The sequence below is a fragment of the Enhydra lutris genome, unplaced genomic scaffold (genome assembly GCF_002288905.1).
Source record: "Enhydra lutris kenyoni isolate GAN:26980312 unplaced genomic scaffold, ASM228890v2 scaffoldscaffold64, whole genome shotgun sequence".
Classification (NCBI taxonomy): Eukaryota; Metazoa; Chordata; class Mammalia; order Carnivora; family Mustelidae; genus Enhydra; species Enhydra lutris.
The window spans coordinates 8,579,919-8,601,368 of NW_019154148.1; the positions used below are offsets into that span (position 1 = coordinate 8,579,919).

The following is a 21,450-nucleotide window of genomic DNA, read 5'->3' on the forward strand; positions in this document are numbered from 1 at the left end:
GGGCGCCGCGCTGACGGCTCCTCGCGGGCGCGGGGCGGGCGGCGCGGGCGGCCTCGACTGGGCGGCTGGGCCGGGCCGGGTTGGGCTCGGCGAGGCTGGGCGGCGAGAGCCGCGGCCCGGCCTGGATCCGGGGCCGCCGCGGAGTCGGCAGCGCAGGGCGGGGCGGCCCGGATTTAAAGGAGCCGCATCACCCGCTGCCGCCGCCAGCACCGCGAGGGGGCGGGGTGGGGTAGCGGCTCCCGGGATCCCGCCCGCGCGGCCCGGGACTATGGCTCCTTGCGTGGGCTCGCGCGGCCCCGGCGTCGGGCCGCCTCGGGTAGGTCGAGGCCGGGGCCTTCGCCAGTGCGGGTCGGCTGCAGGGGAGGTGGCGAGCCGGGGGTGGGGAGCGGCGGCTGGGACCTCGGTTTCTTAACCTCTCCATTAGGACCCACTGCCCCTTTCCAGCTGAGCCCCGGACCCCACGTCCCCTTTACCCCGGGACCCTCGGGCCGGCGGGAGGGGAAGAGGTGCAGCTGGAGCTGGCGGTGCCTCGAGCTGGGAGGCTGGCCCGGAGTGGCCGCTGCCTGCACCGCGCCCCGGGCGCTTCGCCTTCCAGAATCTTTCTCAGTCGGCGGGATGAGGGCGCGCAGGGGGCTGCCGGAGGCGCTCCTGCTCCGCAGAGTGCGGGCAGCGGGCCGTTTTCCCGAGCAAAAGAGCCGCTGTTACGCGGGTGTTGGGCACAGTGGCCAGTCCAGAGCGGAGCTGGCTCCCGGGGTGGCGCTGGTGGGCGGGAGGCAGGGGGACCTCAGGGTGAGGCGGGCCACGGCCCTTCGCGGTCCCTCGCCTCTCCGCTCCCCGCGGGGCGCTCCGGCCTTCCTTCTTTACCCAGCCCTCGGTGAAACCGGGGAGGGTGCAAACTGCAAACGGTAAAAGGATTCGTCCTACTGAGGTTCGGGCCGGGCATTTGGGGAGAACCCTTTTCCAGTTCCTAGAGTCATGGTTCCCAGCATTGCTCGCAGGCTCCGCCCGGTGGGAGAGGCTTCTGACCAGGAGTCGTTGGGGGTTTGTTTTTCCTTCCAGCCCGGGTCCACATCTGGGGGTAGGATGTGCTCCGGGGAGCACGGGAGGGTCTGGGCGGGAGCCTCTGCAGAGGTATTTATGCCGGGAGCAAGTAAGGAGACAGAGTCTAAGCAGATTCCACGCTGAGTGCGGAGCCGGTTGTCCCTGGGCCCCATCGCGGGACCGCGAGAGCATGACCTGAGCCCAAACCAAGAGTCCGTCACTTAACCGACTGAGCCACCCAGGGGCCCCCTAATGAACTTTATGAACTGACACGAGGCTTTGTTGGATTCTTTTCCTTCTTCTTTTTTAAGGTTTTATTTATTTATTGGAGAGAGCGAGACAGATAGTGAGAGAGGGCAGGAGCAGGGAGGAGAGGGAGAAGAAGGCTTCACTGGCAGCAGGGAGCTCCATGCTCGACTCCATCCCAGGACTCTGGGATCATGACCCAAGAGGAAGGCCGTCCCCAACCAACTGAGCCACCCAGATGCCCCCCGCCTTTTTTTATTTGAGAGAGAAAGAGAACTCTGGGATGCATGAGCAGGGGGGAGGGGCAAAGGAATGGGTCTGAGAGGGAGAAGCGGACTCCCAGCTGGAACCCAGGACCCTGGGATCATGACCCAAAGAGCCGAAGGCAGGTTCTTAACCCACTGAGCCACTGTTGGAGTCTTTTTTTTTTTTTTTTAAGATTTTATTTATTTGACAGAGATCACAAGTAGGCAAGAGAGGCAGGCAGAGAGAAGAGGAAGCCGGCTCCCCGCTGAGCAGAGAGGACTCTGGGATCATGACCTGAGCTGAAGGCAGAGGCTTTAACTCACGGAGCCACCCAGGCGCCCCTGTTGGAGTCTTCTGAAGGAAACTGTGTTCCTGTGTTTTTACAGGGCATCTACTGGTTGTGGCAAGGGATAATGGTTTTTCATCTGGACTGTGATACAGGGGTTTTTAAATTTATCTAAATGTCTAAGTTTAAAAGTGAGTTGATTTAAGGAAAATTATTAAACCAGTAAAAATTAAAGAGATGGCCTGTCTGTGACAAAAGTTTGGGGAACTCATCAGAGTCCCCTCCCACAGACACTCTGGCTTTGGGGAGGAGGAACCGGAATTAGGGATGCCCCAGGGATGGAGACAGAATCCTGGAGATTGCAAAGCCTCTATCAAGAATGGGACTATCTGGGGCGCCTGGGTGGCTCAGTGGGTTAAGCCTCTGCCTTCAGCTCAGGTCATGATCTCAGGGTTCTGGGGTCGAGCCCCGCATCAGGCTCTCTGCTCAGCGGGGAGCCTGCTTCCTCCTCTCTCTCTGCCTACCTCTCTGCCTACTTGTGATCTCTATCTGTCAAATAAATAAATAAAATCTAAAAAAAAAAAAAAAAGAATGGGACTATCCAGGGCCATGGTGGGGGAGAACGGTGGTGATCGACTTCGAGAAGTGTAAAATCTGGAGTGAAGGGGAGTAGGAGAGGGGCTAAGGGCTCTAGGCTGGAGGGGGCCACACACCCGAGCCGGTGGTTGGGCAGCCACAGGGGTCCAGGCTGTGGCGTTTTGGGAGCGGTCTTCCCCAGGAGGGATTCCCCACGCACTTGCCAGTTTGTCAGTGCCACGCCCGAATGTCCTGCTGGGATTGTAAGCTGAGGGAGAGAAGGGACATCCCCAAGAAAGCCGGTGCTGCCACCAGAAGGGGGCTGGAAGTGGGGTGGTCCTGGCAAGAGAACAGAAGCCTGCAGAAGTGACATCCCCAGGAGGGGAGGCCCGGTGTTTCTTAATTCATTTGTTCCTGGATTCATTCGTTCATTCATTCTGCCCACTGTGGTGGGGGTCTTGCCGTCCCAGCTCCTGGAGGACTCCTACCTTTCTCCTTTGAAACGGGAGCATTTGCTGGGCCCCCATGCAGTTTTCCACGCTCTCTGTGCCCTTGAAATAATTCATTCCCCAGGGACTGTCCACAGCCAGACTCCCTCCAGGCCCTTTCAGGCCTGGGGAGCAGCACCTCCTCACCCAAGGGTTCAGCTTCTGTCCTGGGGTTGGCAACTCTGATCCCCACCCAGAAGAAAGCATGGAGCCAAATGGGCACAGAAAAGTCCTGCTCTCTCCCCAGACTCCAAGCTGTTTGTCCTTCTTCCCTTGTCTTGCCTCCTACAGAGCGAAAACTCCCCCACATCGGGATCACCTGCCAGCCCTCAGCCCGCTTTGCCTTCCTGGAGATTTTCTGGCGTGGCCCTTGGCAATGGCTGGTCTTTCCATCCTTCTCTCCTGGGCTTCTCAACCTGTGGTCCAGGGACCTGGAACTGGGGAGGTCTAGGAGATAAGATGAGAAAGAAAAAAAAATCCATCTTAAATGTTTACTAATCTGTAACTGCAATGCAGCATTTCCTCCAGTTATGAACAGAGGCGAGGGAAGTTGGGCAGAATGAGTGGTATTTGAGACCACTGCACAGAAATTTCAGGGATTTTCAGACTATGGGTGTCGCAGGTGCCTCTGAAGAGCAGTAACACACTTCTGCTTGGTGATTCTCGTGTTTATCAGCCCTGCCTCTCTATGTTTTAATGGAATGAGTTAATAAAGAATCACAGGTGTGGTGCCTGGCTCGGTCGGTAAAGCACGGGACCCTTGATCTCAGGGTCATGAGCTCAGGCTCATGAATTCAAGCCCCCCTCCAACGTGGGGCTCAAATTCAGGACCCTGAGATCAAGAGTTCACGGACCGAGCCAGCCGGGCAGGCACCCCCCACATTTGTGTTTTTATATTTTGATAATTGCATTTCAATATTAGTACTCCTTGTGTGATGCAATATATTTTAAGCATTTCAAAACGTGGTTCTAAGCATGTTTTGTCCTCTCCAGATGCTAAGGGAATCTCCTGCCCCATGAGAGTTTGAAGTCCTGCCCTAAGCCTCACCTCGGCCCTCAGCGGTCCCTTCTTTCCTTGGATACCTCATTTCTATTTTCATTCATAACCAATGTTCTGAGTGTTTGCTGTGTGCCAGACATGCCTGAGTCACCAACGATACCAGGGACACTAGCAGGGACACTACCCAGCCGGCGTCCTGTCTCTGGCCACTCCACCCAGTCCTGGAAAGGTAAAGTCCATGGAGCTCAGAAAGCTTACAGTGGGGGAAGTTCCCTTGTCCGAAGATAGTGGGCCTTCCTGGGGAGATGAGGTTAGTGATATGCCCCAGGGGAGAAGGAGGACTGGCCCCAGCAGAGGGGGTCAGCTGGATCAGCCGTGGAAGGAGTCCCTACAGCTCAGTGAGAGAAGGGGTGGGTGGGGAGCAAGTCCTTGCACACCTCGTCAGAGGTTGGGGGTTTTACCCTTGGAGCTACGGGAAGCATCCAAACCAGGGACTGAGATGGTCATACTGACATTTTGAAAAGATCACTACAGCAAGAGGGGAGAGGTGTGTGGAAGGGGCCGGAGGGAAGAAGAAAGGAAGCAGGGAGATGAGCAAAGGGCCCTTGTAGGTGAAGGAGTCCAGAATACATCACTGGGGCATGAAAACTGTATCGAGCTGAAAGCATCTGAAAATAGGCTTTTCCTTGAACTCCCTTATCTGCCTGAAAGCAAGGCCTCCCAAAATAACTCAGTTGTTCTAAATCCCCTTCAGAGTGGCTTTTATAACCTGATAAGCCCATTGTTACCAAACCATCAATAATACCTCTCATCATTCTCCTGAGCAGCCATTTATCTTTCCTAGAAGTCTTTTGTTTCCCTCTTAAGTACCATCTCCTCCTCTGCTTTCCCTATTAAGTTGGGCTATCAGCCCCCAAATTCTAACTGCCTAGTACTGAAATAAAATTCTGACTTTTCTCTTGCTAATCTTTTTTTTTGTTGTTGTTAATTTAATTCACAGGCCCTAGGTACTGAACCTAAAAAGGTAGTGGTAGAGGTAGATGCCCTGATGCAGGCATCTGGGAGCAAGACGGCCTGGAATGGGGGACAGGGTTTTGGAGATGAAGTCGATAGGTGCAGGACAACCTTCAGGGGATTGTATATTGTTGAGGTCGAGAGCATGGACTAGAGAGGCAGCCTGCCTGGGTTCATAATCCCGATTCTAGGCAAGTTACTGAATCTTTTCTCTGCCTCTTTCCCTGGGGTGAAAAGTGGGGATAATAATCAGTCAGGATAGGCTTCATAACCGCACATTTCCATGATTTAATAACGGAATATTTCTCAAAGCCATATTCTCTCACGGGTTGTTGGGGAACTCTGGTTGTGGTAGTTCCTGCCCAGGCTTTCAGATGCGACCGTCTGAACATTATGGGCTTCCCCGACAGGGACACAAGCTTTGACACTGGCAAATAAACACATGCTCTGGCCTATAAGTCTTATGGGGCTCTTGTCTCAGGTCCTGGGCTGGAACGAACGGTGTGACGTTACCTCAGGGGAGCAGGTGAGTTCATACATAAAATATTCAGACTGCTTCCTGGCATAAGAGAAGCACTTGCTGAGTGTTTTACTGTGACTATCTGAATGTATGACCAACAGGAACCTGCCAGGGGCCTGAAGGCACCACAGGGTCACAGCTGAGCCCCGCCTGCTGGCCGGCGTTGTGTGGAGGATCCTTGTCATTGGGGGCCCTGGGGCAGGCGTGACGGGTGGTCAGTAGTACTCGTGGTTACCACTGACTGAGACCCAAATCAACTGCATTAAGGCATCTCGTGATACAGCGTCAGGCCTGCCAGGGACCAAGGAGCTTGGAGGCCGAGGTCAGGGTCGGTGGCCAGCTAGGGTTAGCCGCCCAGCCCTGACCCGGGGTGCCACAGTGCTCTAGTTGGCCAAGCTTGGGCATGTCCCTGTCCCACCCTCCCCTCAGCCCTTGGAGAGAAATGAATCCTTAAGAGACAACTTCCATCCTTAAAGGAAATTAGGAATGCATGTGAAATGCAACAGTGAGGGCTGTAAACTTCCTTCTCTCACCCGAACTTTTTTTTTTTTTTTAAGATTTTATTTATTTATCTGACAGAGATCACAAGTAGGCAGAGAGGCAGGCAGAGAGAGAGAGGAGGAAAAATGCTCCCGGCTGAACAGGGAGCCCGATGCAGGGCTTGACTCCAGGACCCCGGGACCTGAGCCAAAGGCAGAGGCTTTAACCCACTGAGCCACCCAGGAGCTCCTCACCCAAACTTTTATGAAGGGGAACTTCAGCCCCCGCCCCCACCCCTCTGCCTCCAGCTGCAGCCACCTGCTCTGCCAGGCCCAGATGCCTCCTCTGGTCTCCTGTCTTGGATCAGCCTGGGGCACCTAAACCTGTCCAGGGTCGCTGCACTCTCTCATCATGGTCCCCTCTCCCATACCACCAAGCTTCTCCATGGATGATTCCAGAACCATCTGCCTTCAGGCTGGCCCCCCTGGGGGCCCACAACAGTGCGCAAAAGAATGGAAGAGGCTTGCAATCCGTTGTTGGATCTCCATCCGTGACCCCAGTGACCCTTGTCTGAGCCTCCACCCAGGCATGGGTAGGTTCCGAGTAATCAATGGCCTTAGGGGACCACCAGATCTGATGTGTGTGCAGTGGGGGTGCTCTCCTTGATGCTGTGGGTGGGGGAAACCAGTGCCGCTGCTGGCATCTCCACAGGGCAAGGACCTACCCAGGGCTAAGGGCCCAGGGACACACGATTGAGAGGGGGCTGGCCAGTGGGCACCAGTAGTGAGGACGAGGTCCAGTCCAGCCTCTACCCAGGTGGCCTATGGCTCCCTCCAGGGACTCCCGCCTTGGGCCAAGCTCTGGCTGCACATTTGTTCCTGGCCAGGCACGTGGGCAGGCACGCGGCTCAGCTAGAGAGGTCCCTAGTACCGCCCAGCCTGGGCACTGAGCTTGCTTGCTTTCTTCTTTTTTTCAGATTTTATGTATTTATTTGAGAGAGAGCAAGCAAGCACAAGCCGGGGGAGCAGCAGAGGGAGAGAGGGAAGCAGGATCCCCATTGAGCAGGGAGCCTGATACAGGACTCGAACCCAGGACCCCAAGATCATGACCTGAGCCAAAGGCAGATGCTCAACGGACTGAGCCACCCAGGTGTCCCCGAGCTTTCTGACAGGTATTTATACATACGGCCCGAATTGGGCCTTGGCATGCTTCCTTTCCCTCATTCAGTGTTGATGAGAGCGGCCTCCGCAGCCTGCTGCCCACGGAGGAGCACTGTCACGTGTAGAGGGTGCCCCTCAGTGGCCCATCTGGGACAAGTGTCCCGCCCCCATGGGATGGCATGCAGGCAGCTGAGCCCAGACTGAAGCTCCTGTCCTCCAGCTACATGCCCGGCAACTTAGCATTCCCGAACTCTCCAATCACGACGCCTTACGGCTTTACTGCATTTCCCTGATGCTGCACACCCTGAGCCCCTTTTCTTTCTTTCTTTTTTTTTTTAAACATTTATGTTTTTATTTTTGAGACAGCAGGTAGGGGGGAGGGCAAAGGGAGAGGGAGAGAGAGAGATTTCCAAGCCAACTCTGCTGAGCGTGGAGCCCAACCTGGGGCTCGATCTCTCGACCCGAGAACACGACCTAAGCCGAAACCAAGAGTCGGAGGCTTAACCAACTGCACCACTCCTGTACCCAGAGCCCTTTTTCTTTAAGAACACCCCCAAACCCACCCCACCCTCACCCTGCCACGGCCCCCCACACCTCTTGGCTGGGCTGTGGGCTTTCGCAGGAGGGGTTAAAAGGAGGTAACATCCAGTGCCTGTGGGTTTTCCCAAGGGGGTGCTCAGGAAAGGCCTCCCCCCATGGAGGAGATGCCAATGCAGGAGGAGGAGGGAGAGTTCCAGATAGGGAGGAGCCTGGGGAAAGTCATCAGGTAGAATGAGTTGGCAGGATCAGGAGCCAAGGAGGGAGTGTGTTCCTCCCTTGTGGAGGACGGTGTGGAGCTCCCACCCACGAAGCACACTGTTCCTCCACGGAGAAATAAGACTCAGCCCTTGGGCACCAAGCTGGGTTCTGGAGGAACCTGATCCCCTGTGAGCCTCAGTTTCCTCAAGGTGGCCCAGAGCATTGTGGCCGGAGTCCTGCCATGGCCTTGTCTCTGGTTGCCTCACCACCCACCTGTAGGCTTGGCTCCATACCCCAAAGAAAATACACAGAACATCAGAAATCCGTGGTCAAGGGATGGGATTACTTCTGTAAGGGAGGAGGCCTTGGGGGGGTTACAACCTAGAGAGGGCAATAAACCCAGTCAGATCACCTCCCGGCCACCCCTGCTCCTCCCCCAGAAACTCCTGACTCATGTCTCTCTCTGCTCTGCACCTCAAACCCTAATGTAGTCTCCTTCCTGACATCCCAACCCCCCAGCTGATGTCCCCAAAGGCAGCCAAATCCCAGCCAGCTCCCTGGGAGGAGCCCCATTCTAGTCCCATTTCAGAGATGGGGAAACTGAGAGGCTTCTCATATGCCTGAAGATGACAGAACTGGTGGATGGTGGGTCTTTCGATTCACGTCCCAGTGGGCACAGGGGAGGTTCGTGGAATCCTGGGAGGGGACAGGCAGCAGATCTCAGAAGGGGGCCTGGGACCCCAGGGACAGGGTCTGGCTGGCTCTGGTCTCCCTGCTGCCACTGGGGCCTCTGTGGGCTCTTGCGGCTCTGGAGTACTGCTCCCCACCTTGGCGGCATGGCTGCCTGTTAAAATGTCACCCAGCTAGGTGGCAGTGGGGCGGGGATTCCCCCGTTATGACGGGTGGTCATGGGACACTGACTCACTGCCGGCCAGACCACCTGACCTCTCCCCGCAGGCTAGAGGGCCCTGCCAGGGGGTTCCCCAGCTGCCTCCTTGTTTACTTCTCACTGGCCTTGGGGGAGGAGAGGAGGGCAGGGCCACAGCCAGGGCTCCGCTCAGCAGGAGGGCATCCTGGGAAGGCCAGAGCAGGGACTCTCCAGGGGTGGGGGCCTCCAGGTTGGCTTCCCTGGGGCCATTTCCTGCCACTCTCTTTCCCCCTAAGCTCTCCATCCGTCCTCGAAACCCACCACAGTCCCCAATGGGGCCAAAGGGTCAGAAAGCAAAGAGGTTCTGGCGGCAAGTGTCTGTTTCCCCCGCTTATTTGAACAGGGCCTGCGCCTCGAGCCCTTCCTGAGACTGGAGGTTCCCGGGGCCCCAGGGCTTTCCTTCTGCACCCCCACTCGCTCCGATGAAGCCACTGAAACTTGGGGGGAGTGGGAAGCTGGGCTCTGGGTCAAGACTGCCCTGGGACACCTGTGGGCTGCGGCAGCCTCTGCCCAGAGCCACCCCTTGTCCATCCTCTGACCCTGGGGCAGTGGGCATCAGGTGCCTTTCCCAGGCTCACAGCAGGGATGCAGGGAGGGGCTTGCGAGGGTATGTCCTTTTTAAAGGGGTGTGCCTACTCTGGAGCTCCCTGGGAAGGACCATCTACACCTGTGGACAGGTCCCTGCTGTGTTCCCATAAGCAAATCACCTTCACACCTGACAGCCAAGTCCACCCACCCTTCCCTTCCGGGTTTCCCATCCCTTGAGGTTTTGCCTGCTCCCCCAAACCCCACCATGAGAGGACGTGACTCAGCAAGTCTGCCTTCTACTCACAGGACCCCACCTGGGAGACTGCATAGGGTGACCTACCCTTCTTGCCCACCTCCTTGGAAGACCCTCCCCCCACCTTCCTCCAGACCTTGTGAACTGGTGGGTTTGGTTCCATAAAACCGTGTTTCTTGGTTATTAGCTGGACGGCTGTTGGTCTGACTCCTGGGATGCCCATGTGGCCAACAGGCCCGAGGCCACGCTGGCCCTTTGGGCACCACCTGTGGAACTGAACTCTGTGCTGACCAGCAGGGGTCGGGCTGCCCTTGGGGAGTCTCTTGGGCTATAGTGAACACCTGAGGACCACTGAGGCACCAGGGCCAGGTGAGGGTAGGAGACCCCGTGCTCCTGAGGCACCTGTCAGCCTTACCCACCAGGAGCTCCTCTGATGCTCAGGCCCGACTGCGGGTATGTCCCTCACTCCAGTAAGGGGCCATCATGGAAAATGCTGGAGGCGCTGGAGCGGGCTGCCACCTGGAAGCCAACTTCTTCCAATGGACGGGAGGCTGTGAAGAGTGAAGTGTCCCGCACAGGACCTCGGGAGCCAGTTAGTTCTGGCCTGGGGCTTCGGGCCGCTGCGCTGGGCATCTCCGGAGGCCTTTGTTCTGCTTTGCTGAGTCACGGTCAGGCCCAGGCCTGGAAGGGTTCCGGGGCGGGACCCCCGTGGGTGCTTTCCCGCAGGTGAGGAGGTCGGAGCCCAACCCTAGAGGTCGGAGTCCCGGGCCGGCCTCTTGGGGTCCCCGGGGCACTGAGGACAGTGAGGAGGGGTTCGGCTGTAGGGGGGTGCGGGACACCGTGAGGGGATAGCGGGGGTGGGGGGGCGACACACGGGAGGGGGCAGCGGGCTCGGGGCCTCGGCAGGGCGGCTCGCGCAGGGCGGTGCAGAGGGGCGGGGCGCGGAGACCCCGCCCCCAGGAGGCCGGCCGGAGCGGGACTTCCCGCGATCCTTATAAAAGCGCGCGCCCGCCGTCATCTGGGCCCGGCTCGTCCCCAGTCGCCCGACCGGCAGTGATGGCGTCTCTCACCGTGAAGGCCTACCTTCTGGGCAAGGAGGAGGCGGCCCGCGAGATCCGCCGCTTCAGCTTCTGCTTCAGCGCCGAGGCCGAGGCGGAGGGCGCGGCCGGGCCCGGGCCCTGCGAGCGGCTGCTGAGCCGGGTGGCTGCCCTGTTCCCGGTGCTGCGGCCCGGCGGCTTCCAGACGCACTACCGCGGTGAGCGGGCCGGGCGCCCTCGGGGGGCTGCGGGGAGCCGTGACGCCGGCGGGCAGGGCAGCACGGGGCGGGGCGGGCGGCTGCCTCTGCTCCTCTGGCCTGGGGGCGCCCGCGGGGTGGGTGTGGGGGTGGCGCTCCCCGCGGGGGTCGGGGCCGCAGACCCGGGGGCGCCGGCCCCTCCCCCCTCCCTGCCGTGACGTCGCAGGTCGGGGCCCGAGCGCACTGGGGCGTCCTCGCCTGCCGGCGGCGGGCACTCGGGTTACGCTGACCCTTTGCTGCGGCCGAGTCGGGGCTGCCTGGGGCCCGGGAAGAGCCGGCCGGCCGCGGAGGAAGGGCTGGCGGGGGAGGCGGGCCAACCAGCGCGGGGGAGGCTGGCCAACCAGCACGCGGGTGCGTGCAGGCGGCGCGGCGGGGCGGGCGAGCCGGGGGCGGCGCCGGCGGCGGGGAGGAGCGGGCGGGAGCTGCCTAGGAGCGGCCTAGGAGCGGCCTGGGTGCGGACGTTCTCCCGCCGGCCGTGGGCAGGGGGACCCAGTCGGGCTGTCCTGCAGCAGTGTCAGCGGAGATGCCCAGGAACGCGCTCCGTCTCTTGCGGCGCGGGTGTGGGCCCTGGCCGCTGGGGGTGGGGGCGGGGGAGCCGGTCGGGGCCGGGAGGGGGCGGGCAGCCAAGGCCGGCCCCTGGGAGGGGCAGTGCCGAGCCCTCCCTAGGAGCGCTGCCAGCTGGCCCGCCCGGTTCCTGGCTTGTTTGTTTTTGTGACAACTTCATGGAGCTCTAATCCACTTCCCGTGTAACTCCCCCACTGCGGGAACAGTTCTAGAGCCTTTACGTCACCTGAGAAAGGACCTAAGGTTTAGCTAAGGCATAGGTAGCTCTCCTTCTCCTCAGCTCTAAGCAACCGCTAATGTTTTTCTTGATGGATTTCTTTATTCTGGACGTTTCCTGTGGACAAGGAACCCTGTATTTTCCTCCTCTTTTGCAACCGGCTTGTACTCAGCGTAACACTTTCGAGGTTTAGGGGCTTGTAGCTTGTGTCTGGACTTCATTCCTTTTTGTGCTGAATAACAGGCCATTCTATGCACATAACCACGTTTTGTTCGTCCGCTCCTTAGCTGGTGGGGGTTTGGGTTATGATGTTTTGACGCTGCGCTTGTTCTTACGGCAGATGTTGTGTCCTGGGCCCACAGAGCTGGCGCAGCCTGCAGGTGCGGGGGTGTGGTTTGGCCTGCATGGTGGGACTTCAGCACCGCTTGCTAAACTAAAAATCACAGAGTACATTACAAATCCTGTAGCTTTATTGGGGGCGGAAGCAGGCAGGTGGACTCCTCTTCTTGGCTTTCCTAAAAAGCCAAAGGCCCAAGGCCTTTGGAGGGGCTGGGCCCCCAGGAATCCGTCACTGGTGGGGGTCTGCTACAGCTGAAGATGGGTCTTGGCCTGGCCAGATGCGGACCGAGGCAGTGCCTGCTTAAGGGGCCGCTGGCTCAGAGGCAGAGTGGCAGCTGCAGTACGCCCCCCCCAGCCGCCCCCTGCCCTCAGCAACCCCCATTCGCTGGCACATACTCTGTCTCCCGTGGGAACCCAGGGCCCATGTCGGAGAGCTTACCTTCCAGGCAGTGTCACAGCGAGTGGGCAGTCCGGCCTTTGCCCCGCCGGGCACTGGCTCACTCAGGTGTGCCTCAGTTCCTAGGCCTGCAGATGCCCCTCTAGTACCAGCCTGCGTCCTTCTCAGCAGCTTGGGTCCAACTGAGAAGCCTTTGGTGCTCACATGCTGTCTTGTAAACAATCTAGATGAGGATGGAGACTTGGTGGCCTTTTCCAGTGACGAGGAACTGACCATGGCACTGTCCTATGTGAAGGATGACATCTTCCGTATTTACATTAAAGGTAAAGGCTTGTTCTGGGGGCCCCCTGAAGCGTGCTTCTTGCTGAATAAAACCTGCTTGAGGTTCTTGAGCAATCCCCTCCGAGGAGCGGGGAAGGTCCTGGGGTTCTTTAAGAGCTAGACTCTGTCCTCTCTGTGCTTGGCCTGAGAGAGGAGTCCCGCAGGGGTTGGGCCTGGGGATCTCTGGGTTCACTCTTGATGCTGCCCCAGCCAGGTGCCAGGGGCGGCTTTGGGGATGCAGTGGGGCGGCAGCACTCCCTGCGGCTTCTTGCTTGCCTGGGCCCCCTGTACTGGGTACCAGGCACAGGACTGCGAGCCTCATGGCAGGTTCTTGGGTCCCCTGCTGCTGTCACTTGAACAGCCGGGTTGCACACGGACCCCGTGTCTGGAGAGCAGGACCAGGGGCCGGCTGACTGAAAGGCCCCCGCAGTGGGGATGAGTGGGAACCGTGGGGTCACACCTTCTGGCTCTCTGCCCTTCCTGCAGAGAAGAAGGATTGTCGGCGGGACCACCGCCCCCCGTGTGCTCAGGAGATGCCCCGCGGCCTGGTGCACCCCAACGTGATCTGCGACGGTTGCAATGGGCCAGTGGTAGGGACCCGCTACAAGTGCAGTGTCTGCCCAGACTACGACCTGTGCGCTGCCTGCGAGGGGAAGGGCCTGCACCGGGAGCACAGCAAGCTGGTTCTCCCTGCCGCCTTTGGGCCCTTCCCTGAGGTGAGCAGGGCTGTGCTGCAGGCGGGGTGGTGGGCATGGAGGGCCAGGAGCTGGAGGTGGGGGAGTCCTCTGCTCTGGTGTCACTGGGTCCCTCTGTTCCTCCCTGCCCCCAGGGCTTCTCTCACAGCCGCTGGCTGCGGAAGCTGAAACATGGGCACTTTGGGTGGCCTGGCTGGGAGATGGGCCCACCAGGGAACTGGAGCCCGCGTCCTCCCCGGGCAGGGGACGCCCGGCCCAGCTCTGCAGCAGAACCAGGTGAGGCTTGCGTCTGCTGGCTTCCCACGGGGGAGGTGGCCAGCTGGCGGCCCGAGAGCCTTCCCCATGTCCTGCAGTCCTGCATGGCTGTGGTGGTGTCCCTCAGCTCACAGAGCCCTGGGGAGTGGGGAGCGTCCCCTTTCTCTTCCTTGCACACGTAGAGTGCCCGAGGCTGCTCATTTGCCTGTACTAGCTGAGTGCTCAGCCCTAAACTGCACTCTCATCAAGCTTTTATTTTTTTTTTTTTTTTTCTGTTTTTCAAAGATTTTACTTATTTGACAAGCTTTTGTTTTTTAAAGTGAGCTCTACACCCAGTGTGGGGTTTGAACTCCCAACCCTGAGCTCTGAGAGTTGCGTGCTCTCCTGACTGAGGCGGCCAGGGGTCCCTGCTCAAGTATTCTGGAGCACAGTCCCGAAGTGAAGAGCTTAACATCTGGCTTGTGTTCCAGAATTCTGGATTCTGGTTTTATTCTGATCTTATTAACTTACTGTCTTCTGATGTCCTCTTTCTTTGGAACAAAGGTGGGGATGTTTGATCCTGATGGGGTTTGAGCTAGAACGTGGTCAGTATCGTAAAGCACATGTAGCAAATCCCCCATGGGCTGAGCACCAGGGGCACACAGGAGCCCGGAGCAGGAGAGAGTTCAGGAAGGCTGCCAGGACAAGACCCGCCCCGGGGGATGGGGGGGCACCTGTGAGGAAGGTGATAGGATCATATCAGGTACTAAAGTCTGCTTTGTACATTGTTTGTTTTTTGGAAACTGAAGCTGCTGGTCCGGCGGAGGATCCCAGTGTGAATTTCCTTAAGAACGTAGGGGAGAGTGTGGCGGCTGCCCTGAGCCCTCTGGGTAAGTGGTGCCCTCTGTCCTTTGAGAGCAGCAGTGTTTTACTCGGTGAGGTGGTGGCTGGTGGGTTGCTTGTCACCACTTGGGTCGCCGTGGAGGAATGGTGACTTCCGGGCCCTGAGGGCTGGCCAGCATTTGTCACCTCACGTCAGCCTTCGCCCGTGCGCTGCACCACAGGCCACTCAAAGTTGAATTCCCTGACACTTTCTGGAACTTTCCCTGTGGAGTGAAGTGGAATCCACAAGTGTTAGGTTGGGATCATCCCAGTAGCCTCTGCTACAGGGCTGGGCCCTGCGGCAGTGGGAGTCCACTAGGACTGAGACTTCTGGTTCAAGGGTGCAGTGGACCCGTGATCTCTGATTAGAGGCGTGCTCCGCTTTGTGACTGCCATGGCGGCGAGTGTCCACGTGTGCACGGATGCTGATGGGAAGGGGAGGCAGGCCTGTTCTTGCCCCCAGCTTGAGGGCATTTCAGCTCCCCCTCCTTTGGGCGGGGATGGTGCTCAGTGGGGACCTCCTGGCGTTGCTCCTCCGTGAAACTGTGCTGACTGCAGTTTCACACTGGAGTTAAAGGCTCTGGAGAGCAAGGAAAAGAACAGATGTTTTTAATGCTTTCTAGCAGGATAGCAGGGGGGGGGGGTGACCAGGTTCTCATCAGGAGACAAGCTGGTGCTGAAGCCCAGCTGCTGCTCAAGATGCCGTGATGGGAGCCATGATTTGGGGGGACGGGAAGCTTCTCTTTGGAAGCTGGTAAATGGCCAGTGGTTCTCAAGGCTGGCTTGAGCCTCCGAATCACCAACATGGGGTGTTTTGTTTGTTTTTTTGGTATGTTTTGGCGTATGGAAACTTGTCTAAAATTACTCTGAAGAACAAAGTCTTTCGCTAAAAGAACAAACCAGACAAGCCGGGGAGTCCCAAACCCCATTCTAGGTCCAGGTAGGGAACCTTGAAACTGCAGAGTCCCAGGTCCGCCTTCTGGATTCTGGCAAATTGGTCGTGGGTCAGGCCTGGGAGCTGTGAATTTCAGAGGCTTGCCAGGGACTTTGAGTTCCACTTGCTGTCCATCGTGAGGCCCATCTGAGCGTGTGACCTGTTTCAGAACTTGACCCGGATTTCCCACTTGGGACAGAGGGGAATAATTTTGGCCACGCTCAGAGGTGTAGGATAAGGGTAAAGGCTTTTTCAGGTCTTGCAGAGTGGTTGGGAGCTGCTGCGTACCCACTAGGGAGGAGCCTGAAGCTCTCGCACAAGGACAGTTTCAGTACCTATGCCTCTGAGTGGTTTCAGTTGAGGAAAGCCACTTGCGGAATTGATTAAACTCTATAGAACTCGGGGTATTTTCCTTCTTAGGAGGTCCTGACAGCTAGGATGACTCCTATGCTAATGGCCTAGAAGGGACTGTTCCCAGAGCAGGGGCCCAGAGGGACAGCCAGTAACACTTCCCAGAGGGCGGACTATATGAGTGACTCAGCAATTTTAAAGCACAGCCTCAAGGCCTTGTTTGGTAGGTGCCCTGAGAGCCAGCTGAGCAGGTCCGCCGCTGAGGCCCAAGACGGCCCCCAGCCTGAGTTTGCAGTCACTGACCTCTGCGACCCAAAACTGCAGGTCCTTTCCTTGTCCCATGGTCTTCAGAAGACCCTCCTCTTCACAGGCTCTGGGGGAAGCAGGCCACAACCAGTGGTACAGTCTGTAAGCCCTTAGGTCTCAGGTTATCATCTGCTGGAGAAATTGGGGTTCTAGAATCTCTCTGGTTCATTTATGGAAGTCCTGTCATTTGTCCACATAGAAAACCGAGACTGTGTATGGGTGTTTATTGTATTTCCTTCCAACTTTTCTGTTTGTTTGAACCTTTTTTTTTTTTTTTTTAAGATTTATTAAAAAAAAAGATTTATTTAGAGCACGTGTGGGGGAGGGGCAGAGGGAGGGAGAATCTTAAGCAGGCTTCCCAGTGAGTGCAGAGCCCGATGTGGGGCTCCAGCTCACGACCCTGAGATCATGACCTGAGTTGAAACTAAGAGCCCAAAAGCTCAACTGACTGAGCCACTCAGACACCCATGCTTGAACCATTCATGACAAAAAGTTGGGGGAGGATAGAAGGAGAAAAAGGACTTAAATGTTCAGATGAGGGTATTGGTAGCTAAGCCCACTTTTATCTCTCTTTGCTCCTCACGCTGTACCAAATTAGCAGTAAAGGGATTAAACACAGGAATATAAAGCAACATGGACAAAGAAAAGGGGGAAAAAGTGCTAGAGGAGGTAAGAAGACGTCACACCTTGAATGGTGGGAAAAGAGTTTGAGGGTGGTGACCAGCAGCGTGGAAACCCACGTGCCTGCTCAAGGGTCCTGGGGCCTGTCAGGAAAGGCCAAGGACCTGGGTAGGGGGTGGTGTGGGTGGTTGAAGGCCACTCTTCAGGATCATGTGGAGATCACTGGCTGGTCAGCCGGCTGCTGGTCGTTGCCCACGCACGCACGAGACCTGATGCTTTGTTGTTGGAGCATTTGACCCAGGGAAACTTCAGCCCTAGGGACACAGGGCAGGGTGAGGCACCAGCCTGAAATTGGGCAGGGGTGTCTGGCTGGGGTGTCCCTGCTCAGTAGAGGCCGGACAGGCCAGAGCCAGGTCCCGCAGCTCTGCCGCTTGGGATCCCGCTGCCTGGCCAGGCACTCAGCCACCCTCCAGAGGGAGACGAATGATGGCTCTGGCCCCTCTGAGAGGGCCGTGGTAGGGTCCAAAGGCCACGGTCTCCAGCCTTTTGGGCACTTCCTGCACATGGACGAGAAGGAACTTGGGGACGGGCTTTACAGGAAAGAGAATGTCAGCGTCCAGCTTTTCCATCCTTGAAAAAAGAACAAGATACAACTGGTATCTTAAGAGCAGATAAACAGTTCAAGAACATTTTTTTTTTTTTTTAGAAATTAAGAAAAATAGCCAGAATAAAGAACTTTAAAAGAAGGCTTAGATTTTAAGGTTACTTCAAGGAAATACTCCAAAAACAAAATAGAGGTGAGAAGAGAGAAAAGGTGAGAAGAATCAAGGATTAATTCCTGGATGCCCAGGGTAGGACAGCTAACAGGAATTCTGTGAAGAGCGCAGACAAAACTGAAGGAAGGAAATAAACAAAGAATATAAGACCATCTTGGCCTAGAGGACATTAACCTCTAGATTGAAAAGGACTCCAAGTGCCCTGGCCAGTGACCAGAAAAGATTCCACTCCAGACCTCATTGTCCTGGCGCAGAACCCTCTGGAGAACGGGAGGCTCTGGAAATGTTCCAGGTTACTGTAAGAGCTCGAGAGTTCCAGGGGCCAACACCGGAAGACTGTGGATCAACCAATGACTGTGAACGTCTGAACAGAACTGGCTTCTCAACGTTGAGCACCATTCCCAGCTGAAACACTTAACGTATGAGGGCAGAGCAAAGCTGTATGTAGTGGCGTTCACCTGAACGCGGAGTGTGGTTTTCACTGAAGAGTTTCTGAAAGGACAGGGGAAGGGGAGCTAAGTGTTGATCTAGAACAAGAAGCAGTGAACTCGAGCCATCAGAGAAAAGGTGGCGTGGGGTGAAAGCTGTCTTTGGGGAGTGGGCGGGCTGTGTTGGGGCCAGGAATCTCTGCTTGAGCCTTCTGGAATGGTTGGAGTCTAAGCTGGGGGCATGTGGCCGTCTGAAAAATTAATTAGAAACGGCATCAGTGACTCTGCCCTCCGTCCCCTCAGTGGGCACGTGCACCCTTGTGAGGGGCTGCAGGCGACCTGCTGGCTGGCCCAGGCTTCCCTCCTAGTGGGCTTCCCACAAGGCCAAGCAGGATTCTTGGGTTTCCTGTCATTGCGCCGCAACCCCCCACCCAACGTGTGAGGCTTCGTGTGGTCCTGGGTGCTGTGGCTGGGGCTCTCTGGCCACGTCTGCTATGTGGCTCCCTGTTTCTAGCCCGCTGCCCACATGGGGCAAACAGGGGCTCTTTATGGGCTTTCTGGCTCCAGTGCTGACCTGGGATGTTCACTGAGATTAGGTTGCATTAACTTGGAAAAAGAGGAAGGGCCAGTTAAGGTGCACAAGTCAGCAGACATGTGCTGGGAGCCAAGGTTTGGGGCCAGGGTACGGGCAGCAGTTAGCCCTTGGGGATCATGAAGGGCAGATGAACGGCCATCTGCCTTGTGGCGGCGGGGGGCTGGCCTTGTGCCTTGGTCCTGCTGTGGCTGTGCTATCCTGTGCCACCCCCCATGCTGGGGTCCCCTCCCCACTATGTGGGGCCATCTCCTACGCTGTGGGGTCCCCTCCCCACTACGCTGGGTCCCCAGCCAGGAGGCCCTCTGGAGACCTCAGAGGTGTTTGCTTCCTCCTCCGTCTCTGCAGGCATCGAAGTGGATATTGATGTGGAACACGGGGGAAAAAGAAGCCGCCTCACCCCCGTCTCTCCAGGCAGCTCCAGCACCGAGGAGAAGTGCAGCTCTCAGCCGAGCAGCTGCTCTTCAGACCCCAGCAAACCGGATGGGGACCCGGAGGGCGTGGCGCAGTCCTTGGCGGAGCAGATGGACAAGGTTGCCCTGGAGTCAGGGCCGCCCGAGGCAAGTGCTTCCTACCTCGACCCCCGGCCTGCACACAGCCCACCAGGCTGCGTTCCTGGCAGAGGGCCGTCTAAGGCGTTTGTGTCGTTCTGCAAACCCGCTGCTTGAACGTTCCTTACCATTTGCAGGAGTGGAGGCTGGGGGCAGGTGGGCTCGGTGCACGGGTCCTGTGTGCTCACGGGGTTTCTGTTCCAGGAGCAGATGGAGTCGGATAACTGCTCGGGAGGAGACGAAGACTGGACTCATTTGTCTTCAAAGGAAGTGGACCCGTCTACAGGGGAACTCCAGTCTCTACAGATGCCTGAATCTGAAGGGCCAGGCTCTCTAGACTCTTCCCAGGAAGGGCCCACGGGACTGAAGGAAGCTGCGTTGTACCCGCATCTGCCACCAGGCAAGTGGCTTCAAGCAATTGTTTCTGTCTCTTTCTCTCTGAACATCCCCTCCCCTCTTTTTAGCGTCCGGACCCAGAATCACGAAGGCCGTGGGACTTAGAGTACGCCTCCAGTTTCCCTGAGGAAGGTGTCGACCTCTGGGCGGGGTCCATGGCCAGGGTCCCTTTCGAGCCAGGCAGGACGCCCAGCAATGTGGAGAGGTGGTGTGTGTGCGGCAGTAAGGCCCGGTGGGGACTGTGGCAGCCTGGAGCACAGCTGAGTAGCAGGGGACAGCTGATACCTTGCTCAGGCTCGTTATTCTCACAATAACATTAAACAGTAAAACTGGTGAAAACACACCTGTGTGGGGTGCCTGGGTGGCTCAGTGGGTTAAAGCCTCTGCCTTCGGCTCAGGTCATGATCCCAGGGTCCTGAGATGGAGCCCCGCATCGGGCTCTCTGCTCAGCAGGGAGCCTGCTTCCTCCTCTCTCTCTGCCTGCCTCTCTGCCTACTTGTGATCTCTGTCTGTCAAATGAATAAATAAAAAAATCTTTAAAAAAAAAAAAACACACCTGTGGGCCACATTTGGCCCTTTGGGCTACTGATACTAATCTCTGCCTTGGAGCAGGGACAGCAAGCTATCACTTATAGGCCAAGAACTGTTTAAAAAAAAAATTTTTTTTTTATTTATTAGAGAGTATGAACAGGGGGAGGGGGAGGGGCAAAGGGAGAAGCAGGCTCCCTGCTATGCAGGGAATCCAATGCGGGCCTCGATCCCTGGACCCTGAGATCATGACCTGAGCCGAAGGCAGACACTTAACTGACTGAGCCCCTAGGCAGGTGCCCTGATTTTTTCACTTGGATATTGGTTGGGAAGAGGTCAAGATGTGAAAACTGGAAGAAGGTCAGATGTCCGTATTCGGGACGGAAGTTGCCGTGGAGACTCTGTAGTGTTTGCTGTAATGGCAGAAGCGAGTTAGGAGACCATACAGCCTTGCAGAGCTGCTCAAAATCCTCACCATCTGGCCTTTTCTGGAAAGCGCTTGTCTGGCTGTCTGGGAGGGTCGCTATGCTGGGCAGAGGGCTCGTGGAAGGGCTGGTCCCTTGGGTGCTCGCTGGCTGCCCCCCTCACGGCTTCTGTCCTCCTCCTGGCAGAGGCTGACCCCCGGCTCATCGAGTCCCTGTCACAGATGCTGTCCATGGGCTTCTCCGACGAAGGCGGCTGGCTCACCAGGCTCCTGCAGACCAAGAATTACGACATCGGGGCGGCTCTGGACACCATCCAGTATTCGAAGCACCCGTTGTGACGGCTTCTGCGCCCGGTCCCATCCCCCTTCTTGTCTCCTGGTTGTGTTGAGCTAGTGTAGAACAGCAGGGCCCCTCTCAGGGCCAGTTTCTCTGCATTCTTCCAGAATCTGGGGGTGGGGATGCACCAAGCCATCCAGGGCAGTAACGCAAGTGACGGGAGGGGGAGGCCCATGTGTGTGGCTGCTGATGTCGGAGAAGCGTCTGCCGGCTCGGCTCCTGTGGGTGGACGAAGAGTCCTTGCTGGGAGGACACGGAGGCCCGATGGCCTTCTGCTGCTCTCCCCCCACCAGGATCACACCAGCAGTCCAGAATGTCTTGCCTAATGGTCTATGCTTTTTCTTTTTTTAATGACTATAATAGTAAGCTGACCTATAGTTGATTTTCACCGGAAACCTGATCGGCTCCAAGTTCAGAGTGAGGACAGCAGACATTCTGTCAGGTGGGGCAAGAGTGAGGATGGGGAGGACAGGGCAGACAAGGCAGTCCAAGCCTGGGCTTCTTGAATCTGTGACTGAGGAGGGGCTCAGAGGGGGAGGCTGGTGCTCACAGAATACCGCCTGTTCCATAACCACTCTAATTCTCTCACTTTTGAATATGGCTGTTGCTTTCACAGTAAGAAAACCCGTTTGTAACCATTCTGTTGCTGTGTTGCAAACAATCTGTAATTAAATGGTATAAGCACTTTAATCAAAGATGTTGCAACCAGAGATGACTTGATAGTTTGTTCTTGTTGACAGTATTGTATAAATCATCCCT

At 57.2% G+C, this 21,450-nt stretch overlaps 2 protein-coding genes across 2 annotated transcripts in view; one reads left to right on the top strand and one right to left on the bottom strand.

Annotated features, from left to right (window-relative positions):
• The first annotated feature begins 10,512 nt into the window (after positions 1-10,512).
• Positions 10,513-21,401, top strand: LOC111158853 (sequestosome 1). The gene is made up of 8 exons (XM_022521138.1): positions 10,513-10,759; positions 12,543-12,638; positions 13,123-13,352; positions 13,466-13,607; positions 14,375-14,455; positions 18,804-19,015; positions 19,211-19,406; positions 20,542-21,401. Exons 1-8 carry the CDS (start codon positions 10,561-10,563, stop codon positions 20,691-20,693), a joined length of 1,308 nt encoding a protein of 435 aa, XP_022376846.1. The 5' UTR covers positions 10,513-10,560; the 3' UTR covers positions 20,694-21,401.
• LOC111158854 (MRN complex interacting protein) overlaps positions 14,462-21,450 on the bottom strand; it is a 31,028-nt gene continuing 24,039 nt past the window's right edge. Inside the window, exon 7 of the mRNA XM_022521141.1 lies at positions 14,462-15,027. Within this exon, the coding sequence (XP_022376849.1) occupies positions 15,019-15,027 (9 nt within the window). The 3' untranslated portion in view covers positions 14,462-15,018. The remainder of the gene's footprint in view (positions 15,028-21,450) is intronic.